The sequence below is a fragment of the Oncorhynchus mykiss genome, chromosome 12 (assembly GCF_057628025.1).
Source record: "Oncorhynchus mykiss isolate SJ-2025 chromosome 12, ASM5762802v1, whole genome shotgun sequence".
NCBI classification, from domain to species: domain Eukaryota; kingdom Metazoa; phylum Chordata; class Actinopteri; order Salmoniformes; family Salmonidae; genus Oncorhynchus; species Oncorhynchus mykiss.
The window spans coordinates 12,791,008-12,805,777 of record NC_143033.1 but is presented as its reverse complement, the minus strand read 5'-3'; the positions used below and the strand labels follow the sequence as shown (position 1 = coordinate 12,805,777).

The 14,770-nt window shown below is 48.7% G+C and overlaps 1 protein-coding gene across 1 annotated transcript in view; it reads right to left on the bottom strand.

Moving 5' to 3' along the window:
- exd3 (exonuclease 3'-5' domain containing 3) overlaps positions 1-14,770 on the bottom strand; it is a 65,413-nt gene that overhangs the window by 31,469 nt on the left and 19,174 nt on the right. Inside the window, exons 15-19 of the mRNA XM_021622662.3 lie at positions 13,851-14,034; positions 13,014-13,180; positions 12,577-12,792; positions 12,436-12,489; positions 12,185-12,316 (exon numbers count right to left, since the gene is read on the bottom strand). Of these exons, the coding sequence (XP_021478337.1) occupies positions 12,185-12,316; positions 12,436-12,489; positions 12,577-12,792; positions 13,014-13,180; positions 13,851-14,034 (753 nt within the window). The remainder of the gene's footprint in view (positions 1-12,184; positions 12,317-12,435; positions 12,490-12,576; positions 12,793-13,013; positions 13,181-13,850; positions 14,035-14,770) is intronic.

Sequence of the window (14,770 nt, the reverse complement as noted above, 5' to 3'; positions counted from 1 at the left end):
GACTCGCGCTCTCTCTCTCTCGACTCGCGCTCTCTCTCTCTCGACTCGCGCGCTCTCTCTCTCGACTCGCGCTCTCTCGACTCGCTCTCTCTCGACTCGCGCTCTCTCGACTCGCTCTCTCTCTCTCTCTCTCAACTCGCGCTCCCTCGACTTGCGCTCCCTCGACTTGCGCGCTCTCTCGACTCGCGCTCTCTCGACTCGCCTCTCTCTCGACTCGCGCTCTCGCGACTCGCGCGCTCTCTCTCGACTCGCGCTCTCGCGACTCGCGCGCGCTCTCTCGACTCGCGTGCGCGCTCTCTCTCGACTCGCGCGCTCTCTCTCTCGACTCGCGCTCCCTCGACTTGCGCTCCCTCGACTTGCGCTCTCTCTCGACTCTCGCTCTCTCGACTCGCGCTCTCTCTCGACTCGCGCTCTCTCTCTCTCTCTCGACTCGCGCTCTCTCTCGCTCTCTCGACTCGCGCTCGCTCTCTCGACTCGCGCTCTCTCTCGTCTCTCTCTCTCGACTCGCGCGCTCTCTCTCTCGTGTGTCTCTCTCTCTCTCTCTCTCGTCTCTCTCTCTCTCCTCTCTCGACTCGCGCGCGCGCTCTCTCTCTCTCTCTCTCGTCTCTCTCTCTCGTCTCTCTCTCTCGACTCTCTCTCTCGACTCGCGCTCTCTCTCGACTCGCGCTCTCGACTCGCGCTCTCGACTCGCGCTCTCGACTCGCGCTCTCGACTCGCGCTCTCTCTCTCTCGACTCGCGCTCTCTCTCTCTCGACTCGCGCTCTCTCTCTCTCGACTCGCGCTCTCTCTCTCTCGACTCGCGCTCTCTCTCTCTCTCGACTCGCGCTCTCTCTCTCTCGACTCGCGCTCTCTCTCTCTCGACTCGCGCTCTCTCTCTCTCGACTCGCGCTCTCTCTCTCTCGACTCGCGCTCTCTCTCGACTCGCGCGCTCTCGACTCGCGCGCTCTCTCGACTCGCGCGCTCTCTCGACTCGCGCGCTCTCTCGACTCGCGCGCTCTCTCGACTCGCGCTCTCTCTCTCTCGACTCGCGCTCGCTCTCTCTCTCGACTCGCGCTCGCTCTCTCTCTCGACGCGCGCGCGCTCTCTCTCTCGTGTCTCTCTCGTCTCTCGCTCTCTCGACTCGCGCTCTCTCTCTCTCGTCTCTCGCTCTCTCGCTCTCTCGACTCGCGCGCGCGCGCGCTCTCTCTCTCCCGTCTCTCTCTCTCTCGTCTCTCTCTCTCTCGTCTCTCTCTCTCGTCTCTCTCTCGTCTCTCTCTCGACTCGCGCTCTCTCTCGACTCGCGCTCTCTCTCTCTCGACTCGCGCTCTCTCTCTCTCGACTCGCGCTCTCTCTCTCTCGACTCGCGCTCTCTCTCTCTCTCGACTCGCGCTCTCTCTCGACTCGCGCTCTCTCTCTCTCTCGACTCGCGCTCTCTCTCGTCTCTCTCTCTCTCTCGACTCGCGCTCTCTCTCTCTCTCGAGCTCTCTCGACTCGCGTGCGCGCGCTCGCGCTCTCTCTCTCGTCTCTCTCTCTCTCTCTCGACTCGCGCTCTCTCTCTCTCTCGACTCGCGCTCTCTCTCTCTCGACTCGCGCTCTCTCTCTCTCGACTCGCGCTCTCTCTCTCTCTCTCTCGTCTCTCTCACTCGCACTCTCTCTCGACTCGCGCTCTCTCGACTCGCGCTCTCTCGACTCGCGCTCTCTCGACTCGCGCTCTCTCGACTCGCGCGCTCTCTCTCTCGCTCTCGACTCGCGCGCTCTCGACTCGCTCTCTCGACTAGCGCGCTCTCTCTCTCTCTCTCTAGCTCTCGACTTGCGCGCTCTCTCTCTCTCTCTCTCTCTCGACTCGCGCTCTCTCTCGACTCGCGCTCTCTCTCGACTCGCGCTCTCTCTCGACTCGCTCTCTCGACTCGCTCTCTCTCTCGACTCGCTCTCTCTCTCGACTCGCTCTCTCTCTCGACTCGCTCTCTCTCTCGACTCGCTCTCTCTCTCGACTCGCTCTCTCTCTCGACTCGCTCTCTCTCTCGACTCGCTCTCTCTCGACTCGCTCTCTCTCGACTCGCTCTCTCTCGACTCGCGCGCGCTCTCTCTCTCTCTCTCTCTCTCTCTCTCTCGACTCGCGCGCGCTCTCTCTCTCTCTCTCGACGCGCGTTCTCTCTCGACTCGCGCGCGCGCTCTCTCTCTCTCTCCTCGCGCGCGCTCTCTCTCTCTCCTCGCGCGCGCTCTCTCTCTCTCCTCGCGCGCGCGCTCTCTCTCTCTAGCTCTCGACTCGCGCGCTCTCTCTCTCTCTCTCTCTCCTCGCGCTCTCTCTCTCTCTCCTCGCTCTCTCTCTCTCTCCTCGCTCTCTCTCTCTCTCTCCCCTCGCTCTCTCTCTCTCTCTCCACTCGCTCTCTCTCTCTCTCTCCACTCGCTCTCTCCTCACGCGCGCGCGCTCTCTCCTCACGCGCGCGCGCTCTCTCCTCACGCGCGCGCGCTCTCTCCTCACGCGCGCGCGCTCTCTCCTCGCGCGCTCTCTCTCTCTCTCTCTCTCTCTCTCTCCTCGCGCTCTCTCTCTCCTCGCGCTCTCTCTCTCTCCCCTCTCTCTCGACTCTCACGCGCCCTCTCTCGACTCTCACGCGCCCTCTCTCGACTCTCACGCGCCCTCTCTCGACTCTCACGCGCCCTCTCTCGACTCTCACGCGCCCTCTCTCGACTCTCACGCGCCCTCTCTCGACTCTCACGCGCCCCCTCTCGACTCTCACGCGCCCTCTCTCGACTCTCACGCGCCCTCTCTCGACTCTCACGCGCCCTCTCTCGACTCTCACGCGCCCTCTCTCGACTCTCACGCGCCCTCTCTCGACTCTCACGCGCCCTCTCTCGACTCTCACGAGCTCTCTCTCGACTCTCACGAGCTCTCTCTCTCTCGACTTTCACGAGCTCTCTCTCTCGACTTTCACTTGCTCTCTCTGGAATTTCACACACTCTCTCTCTCGACTTTCAGGGCTCTCTCTCGACTTTCACGCGCTCTCTCTCGACTTTCACATACCAGGCAGAGACACAATCATCTACAGGGCCTCAGGCTTTCCTCAGTCTGCAGACCGCCTGTCAGTCAGTGTTTATGAAAGGTGTGTGTGTGACTTTGCTCCAAGCCCAGTCAGTAACAGGAGACACCAACCCTTCGCCACATAGTGGGAAATATTTGGGATGGTTTCTCCTAGGAATGTTTTGGCATGTCTGAGGAACGTCTCTCCCCCTCTTAACCTCCTTCACCCCGCCTCATTTTACATTTTAGTCATTTAGCAGACACTTATCAAGCGCCTTGCTCAAGGGCACAGACTTTTCACCACGCAGCTCAGGGATTCATACTTTGAGAATGTTGTCTTGGCTGTGTGCTTAGGGTCGTTATCTTGGCTGTGTGCTTAGGGTCGTTATCTTGGCTGTGTGCTTAGGGTCGTTGTCCTGGCTGTGTGCTTAGGGTCGTTGTCCTGGCTGTGTGCTTAGGGTCGTTGTCCTGGCTGTGTGCTTAGGGTCGTTGTCCTGGTTGTGTGCTTAGGGTCGTTGTCCTGGCTGAGTGCTTAGGGCTTAGGGTCCTGTTGGAAGGTGAACCTTCGCCCCAGTCTGAGGTCCTGAGCATTCTGGAGCAGGTTTTCATCAAGGATCTCTCTGTACTTTGCCCCGTTCATCTTTCCCTCGATCCTGACAAGTATCCCAGTCCCTGCTGCTGAAAAACATCCCCAAAGCATGATGCTCCCACCACCATGCTTCACCGTAGGGATGGTACCAGGTTTCCTCCAGGCGTGACGCTTGGGATTCAGGCCAAAGAGTTCAATCTTGGCATCATCAGACCAGAGAATTTTGTTTCTCATGGTCTGAGAGTCTTTAGGTGCCTTTTGGCAAACTCAATGCTGGCTGTCATGTGCCTTTCACTGAGGAGTGGCTTCCGTCTTGCCACTCTACCATAAAGGCCTGATTGGTGGAGTGCTGCAGAGATGGTAGTCCTTCTGGAAGGTTCTCCCATCTCCACAGAGGAACTATGGAGCTCTGTCTGAGTGACCATCAGGTTCTTGGTTACCTCCCTGACCAAGGTCGATCTTCCACAACTGCTCAGTTTGGCTGGGCGGCCAGCTCTAGGAGGAGTCTCAGTGGTTCCAAACTTCTTCCATTTAAGAATGATGGAGGCCACTGTTCTTGGGGACCTAAATGTTTTGGTACCCTTCCCCAGATCTGTGCCTCAACACAATCCTGTCTTTACAGACAATTCCTTCGACCTCTTGGCTTGGTTTTTGCTTTGACATGCACTGTCAACTGTGGGACCTTATATATACCAAATCATGTTCAATCAAACTCCAATCAAGTAGAAACATCAAGGATGAGCAATGGAAATAGGATGCACCTAAGCTCTATTTCAAGTCTCATAGCAAAGGGTCTGTAAACTTCTGTAAATAAGGCTTTGTCATTATGGGGTATTGTGTGTAGATAGATGAGGAATTTGTATTTATTTAATCCATTTTAGAATACGGCTGTAACGTAACGAAATGTGGAAAAAGAGAAGTGGTCCGAATACCTTCCGTATGTAAGTGTGTGATGTACAGTGGGGCAAAAAAAGTATTTAGTCAGCCACCCATTGTGCAAGCAAGTCTCCCACTTAAAAAGATGAGGCCTGTAAATTTTCATCATAGGTACACTTCAACTATGACAGACAAAATGAGAAGAAAAAAAATCCAGAAAATCACATTGTAGGATTTTTAATGAATTTATTTGCAAATTATGGTGGAAAATAAGTATTTGGTCAATAACAAACGTTTCTCAATACTTTGTTATATACCCTTTGTTGGCAATGACAGAGGTCAAATGTTTTCTGTAAGTCTTCACAAGGTTTTCACACACTGTTGCTGGTATTTTGGCCCATTCCTCCATGCAGATCTCCTCTAGAGCAGTGATGTTTGGGGGCTGTTGCTGGGCAACACGGACTTTCATCTCCCTCCAAAGATTTTCTATGGGGTTGAGATCTGGAGACTGGCTAGACCACTCCAGGACCTTGAAATGCTTCTTACGAAGCCACTCCGTTGCCCGGGCGGTGTGTTTGGGATCATTGTCATGCTGAAAGACCCAGCCGCGTTTCATCTTCAATGCCCTTGCTGATGGAAGGAGGTTCACTCAAAATCTCACGATACATGGCCCCATTCATTCTTTCCTTTACACGAATCTGTCGTCCTGGTCCCTTTGCAGAAAAACAGCCCCAAAGCATGATGTTTCCACCACCATGCTTCACAGCAGGTATGGTGTTCTTTGGATGCAACTCAGCATTCTTTGTCCTCCAAACACGACGAGTTGAGTTATCAAAAAGTTATATTTTGGTTTCATCTGACCATATGACATTCTCCCAATCTTCTTCGGGATCATCCAAATGCTCTCTAGCAAACTTCAGACGGACCTGGACATGTACTGGCTTAAGCAGGGGGACACGTCTGGCACTGCAGGATTTGAGACCCTGGCGGCGTAGTGCGTTACTGATGGTAGGCTTTGTTACTTTGGTCCCAGCTCTCTGCAGGTCACTAGGTTCCCCCCGTGTGGTTCTAGGATTTTTGCTCACCGTTCTTGTGATCATTTGACCCCACGGGGTGAGATCTTGCGTGGAGCCCCAGATCGAGGGAGATTATCAGTGGTCTTGTATGTCTTCCATTTCCTAATAATTGCTCCCACAGTTGATTTCGTCAAACCAAGCTGCTTACCTATTGCAGATTCAGTCTTCCCAGCCTGGTGCAGGTCTACAATTTTGTTTCTGGTGTCCTTTGACAGCTCTTTGGTCTTGGCCATAGTGGAGTTTGGAGTGTGACTGTTTGAGGTTGTGGACAGGTGTCTTTTATACTGATAACAAGTTCAAACAGGTGCCATTAATACAGGTAACGAGTGGAGGACAGAGGAGCCTCTTAAAGAAGAAGTTAGTTACATGTCTGTGAGAGCCAGAAATCTTGCTTGTTTGTAGGTGACCAAATACTTATTTTCCACCATAATTTGCAAATAAATTCATTAAAAATCCTACAATGTGATTTTCTGGATTTTTTTTCTCATTTTGTCTGTCATAGTTGAAGTGTCCCTATGATGAAAATTACAGGCCTCTCATCTTTTTAAGTGGGAGAAATTGCACAATTGGTGGCTGACTAAATACTTTTTTTGCCCCACTGTATGTATGTATGTATGTATGTATGTATGTGTGTGTGTGTATGTAAGTGATTGAGCATACGGTGTTAATTGTGTGGCAAGGGCAAACCCAGATTCTAACACACAGATACCCTTTACTGGGAGTGTGAGAGTGTAACACACTTCACACACCCACCCAGTGAAGGGAAACTTAAAACTTGTCTCATCCTCTTACATTCTTCCTTTTTTCTCTCAGCCCACTGCCCTCTTTGTAGATCAAATTTCAAAGCACAGAGTCCTCCAATCGCCTCTCCCTCCCTCCCTCGTACTTCTCCCCTCCCTCTTCCTCCCCCCACACTAGAAATCTCTCTTCTCTCTCTCTCACCCGCTTCTCTCTAACCTCTCACTATCACTCTCCCTTTCTCCCTCACTATCACTCTCCCCTTCTCCCTCACTATCACTCTCCCCTTCTCCCTCACTATCACTCTCCCTCTCTCTCTCCTCTCCCTTTCTCTCTCCTCTCCCTTTCTCTCTCACCTCTCACTATCAATCGCTCCCTTTCTCTCTCACTATCAATCCCTCACTCATTTGTTACTCTCACCCTCTCTCAAGCTGTTGCAGTTCCTGTTGCTGTTTTCACTTCTCTCACTGTGGCTCGTGGGAACCTGAGTTCTGCACTGCTGCGTCTGTCTAGGGCTGGGGCTAGACAGGCAGCTAGGCAGGGCAAGCAGATGTCTATCTCATTTATTTATTTATTTTAAAAGTCCGGGGCAAACATCTGATGCATTTGATGGAAAATATAGATTGGGAAGGGTACAGCAGGGTCAGAGTTCTGCGTCCCAAAAGGCACCTTATTCCCTAGATCAGGCGTAGGCAACTCTGGTCCTCGAGGGTCTGATTGGTGTCACACTTCTTCTCCTTCCCTGCATTCTAAACTGAAGATCATGATTAGGTGATGATTGGAGTCAGGTGTGTTAGTTGGGGCCGGGGAAAAACTGTGACACCAATCAGGCCCTGGAGGACTGGAATTGCCCACCCCCGTCCTAGATATAGATTGGGATGGGTACGGTAGAGTCAGAGTTCTGCGTCCCAAAACGCACCTTCGTGCACTACGGCTCTGGTCAAAAGTAGTCCACCACTCCCTCACCACCACTACCACCAGTGGAGGCTGCTGAGGGGAGGACGGCTTATAATAATGTCTGGAGTGGAATCAGTGGAATGGTATCAAACACATGGTTTGATGCCATTCCATTTACTCTGTTCCAGACATTATTATCAGCAGCCTCCACTGGTGGTAGTGGTGGTGAGGGAGTGGTGGACTGTGAACCTAACTCTATCCACCTATCCCCTTCATGGAATTCAGGGAGCGGAAGGAGTTCAGAGATTAAAATGATATGGGCACGTCAAGGGTAAATTCTACAGATATCTAAAAGGATAAATAAGGTCAGCAGAGCAGAAGTGAAACCTCCTTGGTATATAAGAATCACCACACACACACAGACACAGACACACACACAGACACACACACACAGACACACACACACACAGACACACACACACACAGACACACACACAGACACACACACAGACAGACACACAGACAGACACACAGACAGACACACAGACAGACACACACACACACACACACACACACAGACACACACACAGACACACAGACACACACACAGACACACACACAGACACACACACAGACACACACACAGACACACACACAGACACACACAGACACACACAGACACACACAGACACACACAGACACACACAGACACACACAGACACACACAGACACACACAGACACACACACAGACACACACAGACACAGACACACACAGACACAGACACACAGTTGAATCTCTCATGCGTCCACAATAATATGAATAAATTCATGATTCACTACTTAGTTATCAGTAAACAACTGTAGTAATATGACGCGAGGCGTTTACATTAACGACATTGGAGTAGACCGCTGGGCACCAAATGGACTGTTCGTCTCAGGCGATAAGATTTAAAACACATTTTGATATTTGACAGCTAGAGTGATGGTAGTGCAGTGCTCCGTGACTTATTTGCTCAACCTTCGGTCTGGAATGGACTCTGCTGTTCTGTTACTGTAGGAATCCCAGATGATTTCTATGAGTAACCCACCAGCCCTTCCTGAGAGCCTTTGGTTATATTGTTGAGGTCCGGCCAGGTGTAGCTCAGTAGGTAGAGCGTGGCGTTTGTAATGCCAGGGTTGTGGGTTCGATACCCACGGGGGACCAGTATGAACTCACTACTGTTAGCCGCTCTGGATAAGAGCGTCTGCTAAAAAATGCATGTCTGGTTATACAGAGACCAAAGGCTGGCAGACTGAAACAATTATCTGATCTAAGCACATGCTGAGTTCATCTCAGAAACTACTGTTACAGAGAGCTAGTCTACCCCTTTCTCCCAATTGTTAGAGTGGTCGTTTCACTAAATACTGTTGTGTCATTTGGATGAAAGTCCTGCTGAAGAGAGACAAAGTTGGGAATTATCGATGGGTTTGTAAAGACTGTGGTAGAAAGGTCAGCTTTTAGAGAAGCAAAATGGAATCCAATCTCACATTCGCACACACAAATTCAAAACAGTCAAAGACAAGTGAGTGGAGAGGAGAGATAGACAGAAAAAGAGCAAGAGAGAGAGAAAGCGAGAAAAAGAAAGAGAGAGAGAAAAAGGGGATTATAAATGACATGGTCTTTTCTCAGGCTGTGGTCAGGCTGTGTATCAATGGGCCACACAGGGGGTATAGGGGAGGTCCACGACCAGGAATGACCTCTAGTGCCTCCCAGAGAGAGAGGCTTTCAGGGGGAACGGGGGAGCAGAAAGGGGGAGGAGTCTGAGTTGAGGCTGGTCAAGAAAGACACCCATCCACTGTGTGTGTGTCCGTGCGTGCTCGTGTGTGAGGGCGAGTGTGTGTACGTGGGAGTTGAGGCCTGGTCAAGAGAAAGACACCCACCACAAAGCGAATCAAAAGACTTCACAATCAGATAACAAAGGGGTTAACATCCCCTGGGTGGGCTTTCAACACACCCCCAGCCCCAGGGGTGCCTACGAGAGCTCAGACACGCATCCTTCCTTCCCAATATAAGGCCCTCTGCCCCGTCGTATCATGCATGCCTTCACATGACTTAACCTACCCTTTCCCTTCACTGTTTCACCACTGACTATATAGAAGTGGTTTGTCAATGGCCTACGTTACACAAGAAACTGGAGTTTAAGTGTGTATTTATTTCAGTCTATTGTATCTTTTGATCAGAACAAGAAAGCTGCTCACTTGGCTTAATTTAAGACAGTGGTTTTGTGTAGCAGCTTTTCATGAGTCTTCAGCAGCAATCTAACATATTTCAGACCACAAACCAACTCTTAAACTAAACTAAGGTCCTTTCACTTCCACAGATACTGTATGGGTTAGAAAAAGCAGTGTGGTCAGAGACAGAACCATTTGAGGCAAACTGCCTTGGACAAATGGTGGCTGGAGGCGTTGTGGGAGATACTTGTCCAGTAGTCAGTCAGTCACGAGTTACGACGTTACAGGAGGTTAAAGACAAGGACACATTTGGGAAGGAGACAACACCTAGGAGGTCAGGACAGAACACCCAGGTCTGGTCTAAAATATGTCCTGTAGTCTGACTGGCTGGCTGGTTGTTGTGTTTTTACACATTTGCAAACATTTCTAAAAACCTGTTTTTGCTTTGCCATTATGGGGTATTGTGAGTAGATTGAGGGAGAAAAACAAAATAATTGAATCCATTTTAGAATAAGGCTGTAACAGACCAAAATGTGGAAAAAGTCAAGGGGTCAAAATATTTTCGGCGGCACTGCAATAAGAAGCATATCTCATTTTACCACACTTAAAAGTAGAAAACATCAAAACATTACAGGTCTGGCCCAGTAGAACATGAAGAGATGGACTTCTGTAGTTATGAGAGTACAAATAAACTAATTAAACAGACGACTTGACGGGATTATGGTATTAATGAATCCATGTCTGAACATTATTTTCTGGTATTTTCTACCCCCTCTACCTTTTCCATTTCATCCTCTCTCGGGCTCTCTCTTTCAAATCTCTTTTTTTTTCCCTCTGTCCGCATATTTCACTTTCTCTCTATCAATCTCTTTTATCCTCTTTCTGCATATTTTCACCTTCCTCTGCTTTACATCCATTCTACTCAGTTTCTCCCATCCTCCTCCCCCATCCTCCTCAGTCTCCCTACGCCTCCTCTCTGCCCTCCTCCTCCTCCTCCTCCTCTCTGTGGCTGACCCCTCTCTCTTCTCAGTCCGTCTGTCTGTCTGTCTGTCTGTCTGTCTGTCTGTCTGTCTGTCTGTCTGTCTGTCTGTCTTGTCGGTTCCCAGCAGTCGCCTCCTGTTTACAGCACACAGTAAAGATCCCATTGTTCCAGTGATATTACCACAGTAGGCACTTCAAACATTATGATTTACAGGAAACTGGTCTCCAGCGCCGTTCTATCCCTCTGCTACTTCCTGACACACTCAATTCCTTTCCACCATTCCAGGACATGACATGTGTCTTAGAGATACTGTATAGTACTGGACATCCTCTTGGACAAATAACTCTGTTAACACGTCATAACTGTATTTCTGTTTATCATTCACGGCAAACACATGAAACAAAACCACCATGAGCTGGCTTATTCTGTACACATCACCCTAGCAACCAATATGTTTCTGTTGTCTATGTTCATAAGAGTTCCACACCCTTGTTCAACAGTAATACATTATTCTTTAGGTATAACACTTAAAGAATAATGTATTATACCTAAAGAATAATGTAAACAAGTCTATGATGACATAATGCACAACCACAGTCACATGATTTTATGAACAGGAAGTGACCTGGCAATAAGATGTGTGTTCTATCTAATTATTTCATTATGTAGATTGTCATCTTCAAAGTGAGACAGAAATTATGAAACCGTCCATGTGAAAATGAATGGAAGTGAACACACACATATGCACGTAGCAGGGTTTCCGCAGCTGGTTATTGCCAGCTTTTAGCACCCCCCCCCAAAATGAAAAGCTAATAAGTACAATTGTTGACGGGTCAAACTGTCCAGGAGAAGGACAAAAAAGGTAAAATAATGCTTTATATTCATTGATGGAAATACCAGTCAATATGCTCCAACTTCAAAGTCAAATATATGATTATCAATTAGCCAATATCCAGCAACACCACACAGCCATTGAAGGGTAGTGGGACGACATACCACACGCCACAATCAACAGCCTGATCAACTCTATGCGAAGGAGATTTGTGGAACTGCATGAGGCAAATGGATATCAGACCAGAAACTGACTGGTTTTCTGATCCACACCCCTACCTTGTGACCAACAGATGCATCTCTGTATTCATAGTCTTGTGAAATTCATAGATTAGGGGCAGCAGGTGGTTACTGGTTAGCACGTCGGACCAGTAACCAAAATGTTGTGAGATCGAATCCCCGAGCTGACAAGGTAAAGATCTGTCGTTCTGCCCCTGAACAAGCCAGTTATTGTAAAGGCCGTCATTGTAAATAAGAATTTGTTCTTAACTGACTTGCCTTGTTAAAATAAATAATACATACAAAAAAATGAAGGCCTAATGATTTTATTTCAATTGACTGATTTCTTATACGAATTGTAACTCAATAAAATCTTAGAAATTGAAACACATGTTGCGTTTCTATTTTGTTCGGTGTAGTTTAGGTGTAGATTCGATGGGCCATCAGCTGTGTAGGTTGACTAGCAGAGAATAAGGGGCAAATTCTTACAAACTGCTTATAAACACAAATTCTGTTAGGGATGTTCAGATTCTAACAAACGACAGTGTTTTTTATAGACTTATTTGGGTAAAGTCCAGGACAGGGTGGACATTACTTTCAAAATGGCAGAGTAACTTAAAAAGCAAATATCTGGTCAATTTCTCAAATATTCTGTAAATTAAAATCTTGCCGGACACTTTGTCCAGTGCCAAACTTTCCTACCATAAACCAACCATGGCACACACACAAGTACAAACGATCACACCCACACACACTGTTGACCGACCTGACAGCGGCTGAATATGTCCGACTGGGTTGGCTGGACGTTGAAGTGTTTCAGGACTCGTACTGCCTGGTCCCGGGCTTTCTCTGAGCAGTCCAGCGCAATGCAGCGACCCTCTCCCACCTGGGACTTCAGCTAGACACACAAACACACACCGAACATCTCCTGACTCCGCATATACAAACTGTATTGTCAGAACCCTGCTCAAAAACAGACGTGAGACACACACTCTATAACATGCAGTTCATATTTACCGTCTGGTACGGCTGACCACAGGTGAGTATGACTCGTCCATCTTCTTGGGCTAACTGAGGAACAGAAGAAAATATAGAGAGTTAGCGTCATCATCTGAGCCGGTTTCTGCCTCAGTGTGTCTGTCCTACTGTCTATCCTACCTGCGCAGCCACCCTATGGTCATCAGTATTCTCCAGCAGTACCACGTCGACCCCCAGACAGCGCAGGTAGCGCCCCAGACCCTGTAGCATGTTGTCACACACCACACGCAGTTGTTGAGGAGCCATGCGTGGGGGCAGTGGACTCTGACTGTCCTCCCCAAGCTGGGGGCTTTTCTCTGGGCCTAGGGTTGGGGCTGGGTCTGACTCCTGGTGTGCCTGATATTAGAGAGAAAGCTTTAAACATGGGTTGTGTTCAGTAGAGAGACATTTTTTGAAATGGGGAGATACTTCCTGACCTTTTATAGGGAGTAACACACTTAGAATTCAAGTTTCATGATGTTTAAAAAAAAAAATGTAGCCATGACAACCCTGGCTAACCCTTAACCAAACAAAACAACAGTGGTGTCAATGTGAAGAAGTTGTAGTTAGCCTCTGACCCCTCGGCGCCGGGCCTGCTTCTTCTTCTCCTCTTTCCGCTTCTTCTCCTCTTTACTCTTCTCAGTCTGAAGTGAGGAGATGGAGCACAAGTCCTGTGGCAGCCCAAAGCTTGCTGGGTCACGAGAGAGGGCTGAGTAGACGTCCAGTAAGCAGTATGCATCGACAGCTAGAGAGGTGATGGTGAGAGGAGGGATAGAGGAGAGAGAGAAAGATGAGAGAGAGGAGTGTGTGAGAGAGACGAGAGAGACGAGAGAGAGGAAGGTGAGAGAGCGAGAGATAGAGAGGTTTAGAGAGAAGCGAGAGAGAGAGAGAGGAGATTGACGTGAGAAGGCGTGAGAGAAAAACACTGGAAAAAAATAAAAGATGAAGAGATGAGAGCCATAAAGATAAGACCGAAGATCAAAAGAGAGAGATAGTATCGTCTGTCCCTTTATCTCTTCAGAGACAGACAGCGTTTAAAATGTCTACACTAGAATACTACTGAAGTATGAGGACATATATTTGGCATGCATTCTAAGAAGTAGCTATGAAATGAAGTATGGACATTGGAACGAGGCTCCAGTTCAGTTCCCTAAATTGGCCTTTGCAGGAATGAGAGAGAGCGGAGAGCGAGAGAGAGCGTCGAGCGAGAGAGAAAGGAGAACAAGGCGTGAGAGATGTGTCTGGCATTCTGGAGCACAGTGAGAATGGTAAAGATGACAACAGGCTGATCACAGTTGGTATGTGTGTGTGTGAACACCTCCGTAGCGGAGCTGGCTGGTCCGGAGCGGTCGTATCTCACAGTTGGTATGTGTGTGTGCCTGCATAGCAGTACTAGAATGTGTGTGTGGGTTTACCGGCGTAGCGTAGCTGACTCGTCCTCAGTGGTCGTCTCTCCCAGTTAGACAGCTGTTCCATCTTATCTAGGGGTTTCCCCAGGACCTGCTGGACCAGGAGACTGAGACCCTTCTCTGCTGGGCCCTCCCCAACCAGCACACAGCGAGGTCCCCCACTACCACGACTGCTGGTGCTACGCTGCATCTAGGGATCATACAGCATACTGGTCACATTTAGAACAGGGGAGGCCTATTTTCAATGCCGTAGTAACACAACCTGTTTTTATATAATCTTATATTATTAAAACTGGGTGGTTCGAGCCCTGAATGCTGATTGGCTGACAGCCGTGTATATCAGACCGTATATATATATTATATATATAATATATATATTAATATATTAATATATATATATATATATATATATACAGTGCCTTTCGAAAGTATTCGGCCCCTTTGAACTTTGCGACCTTTTGCCACATTTCAGGCTTCAAACATAAAGATATAAAACTGTATTTTTTTGTGAAGAATCAACAACAAGTGGGACACAATCATGAAGTGGAACGACATTTATTGGATATTTCAAACTTTTTTAACAAATCAAAAACTGAAAAATTGGGCGTGCAAAATTATTCAGCCCCTTTACTTTCAGTGCAGCAAACTCTCTCCAGAAGTTCAGTGAGGATCTCTGAATGATCCAATGTTGACCTAAATGACTAATGATAATAAATACAATCCACCTGTGTGTAATCAAGTCTCCGTATAAATGCACCTGCACTGTGATAGTCTCAGAGGTCCGTTAAAAGCGCAGAGAGCATCATGAAGAACAAGGAACACACCAGGCAGGTCCGAGATACTGTTGTGAAGAAGTTTAAAGCCTGATTTGGATACAAAAAGATTTCCCAAGCTTTAAACATCCCAAGGAGCACTGTGCAAGCGAT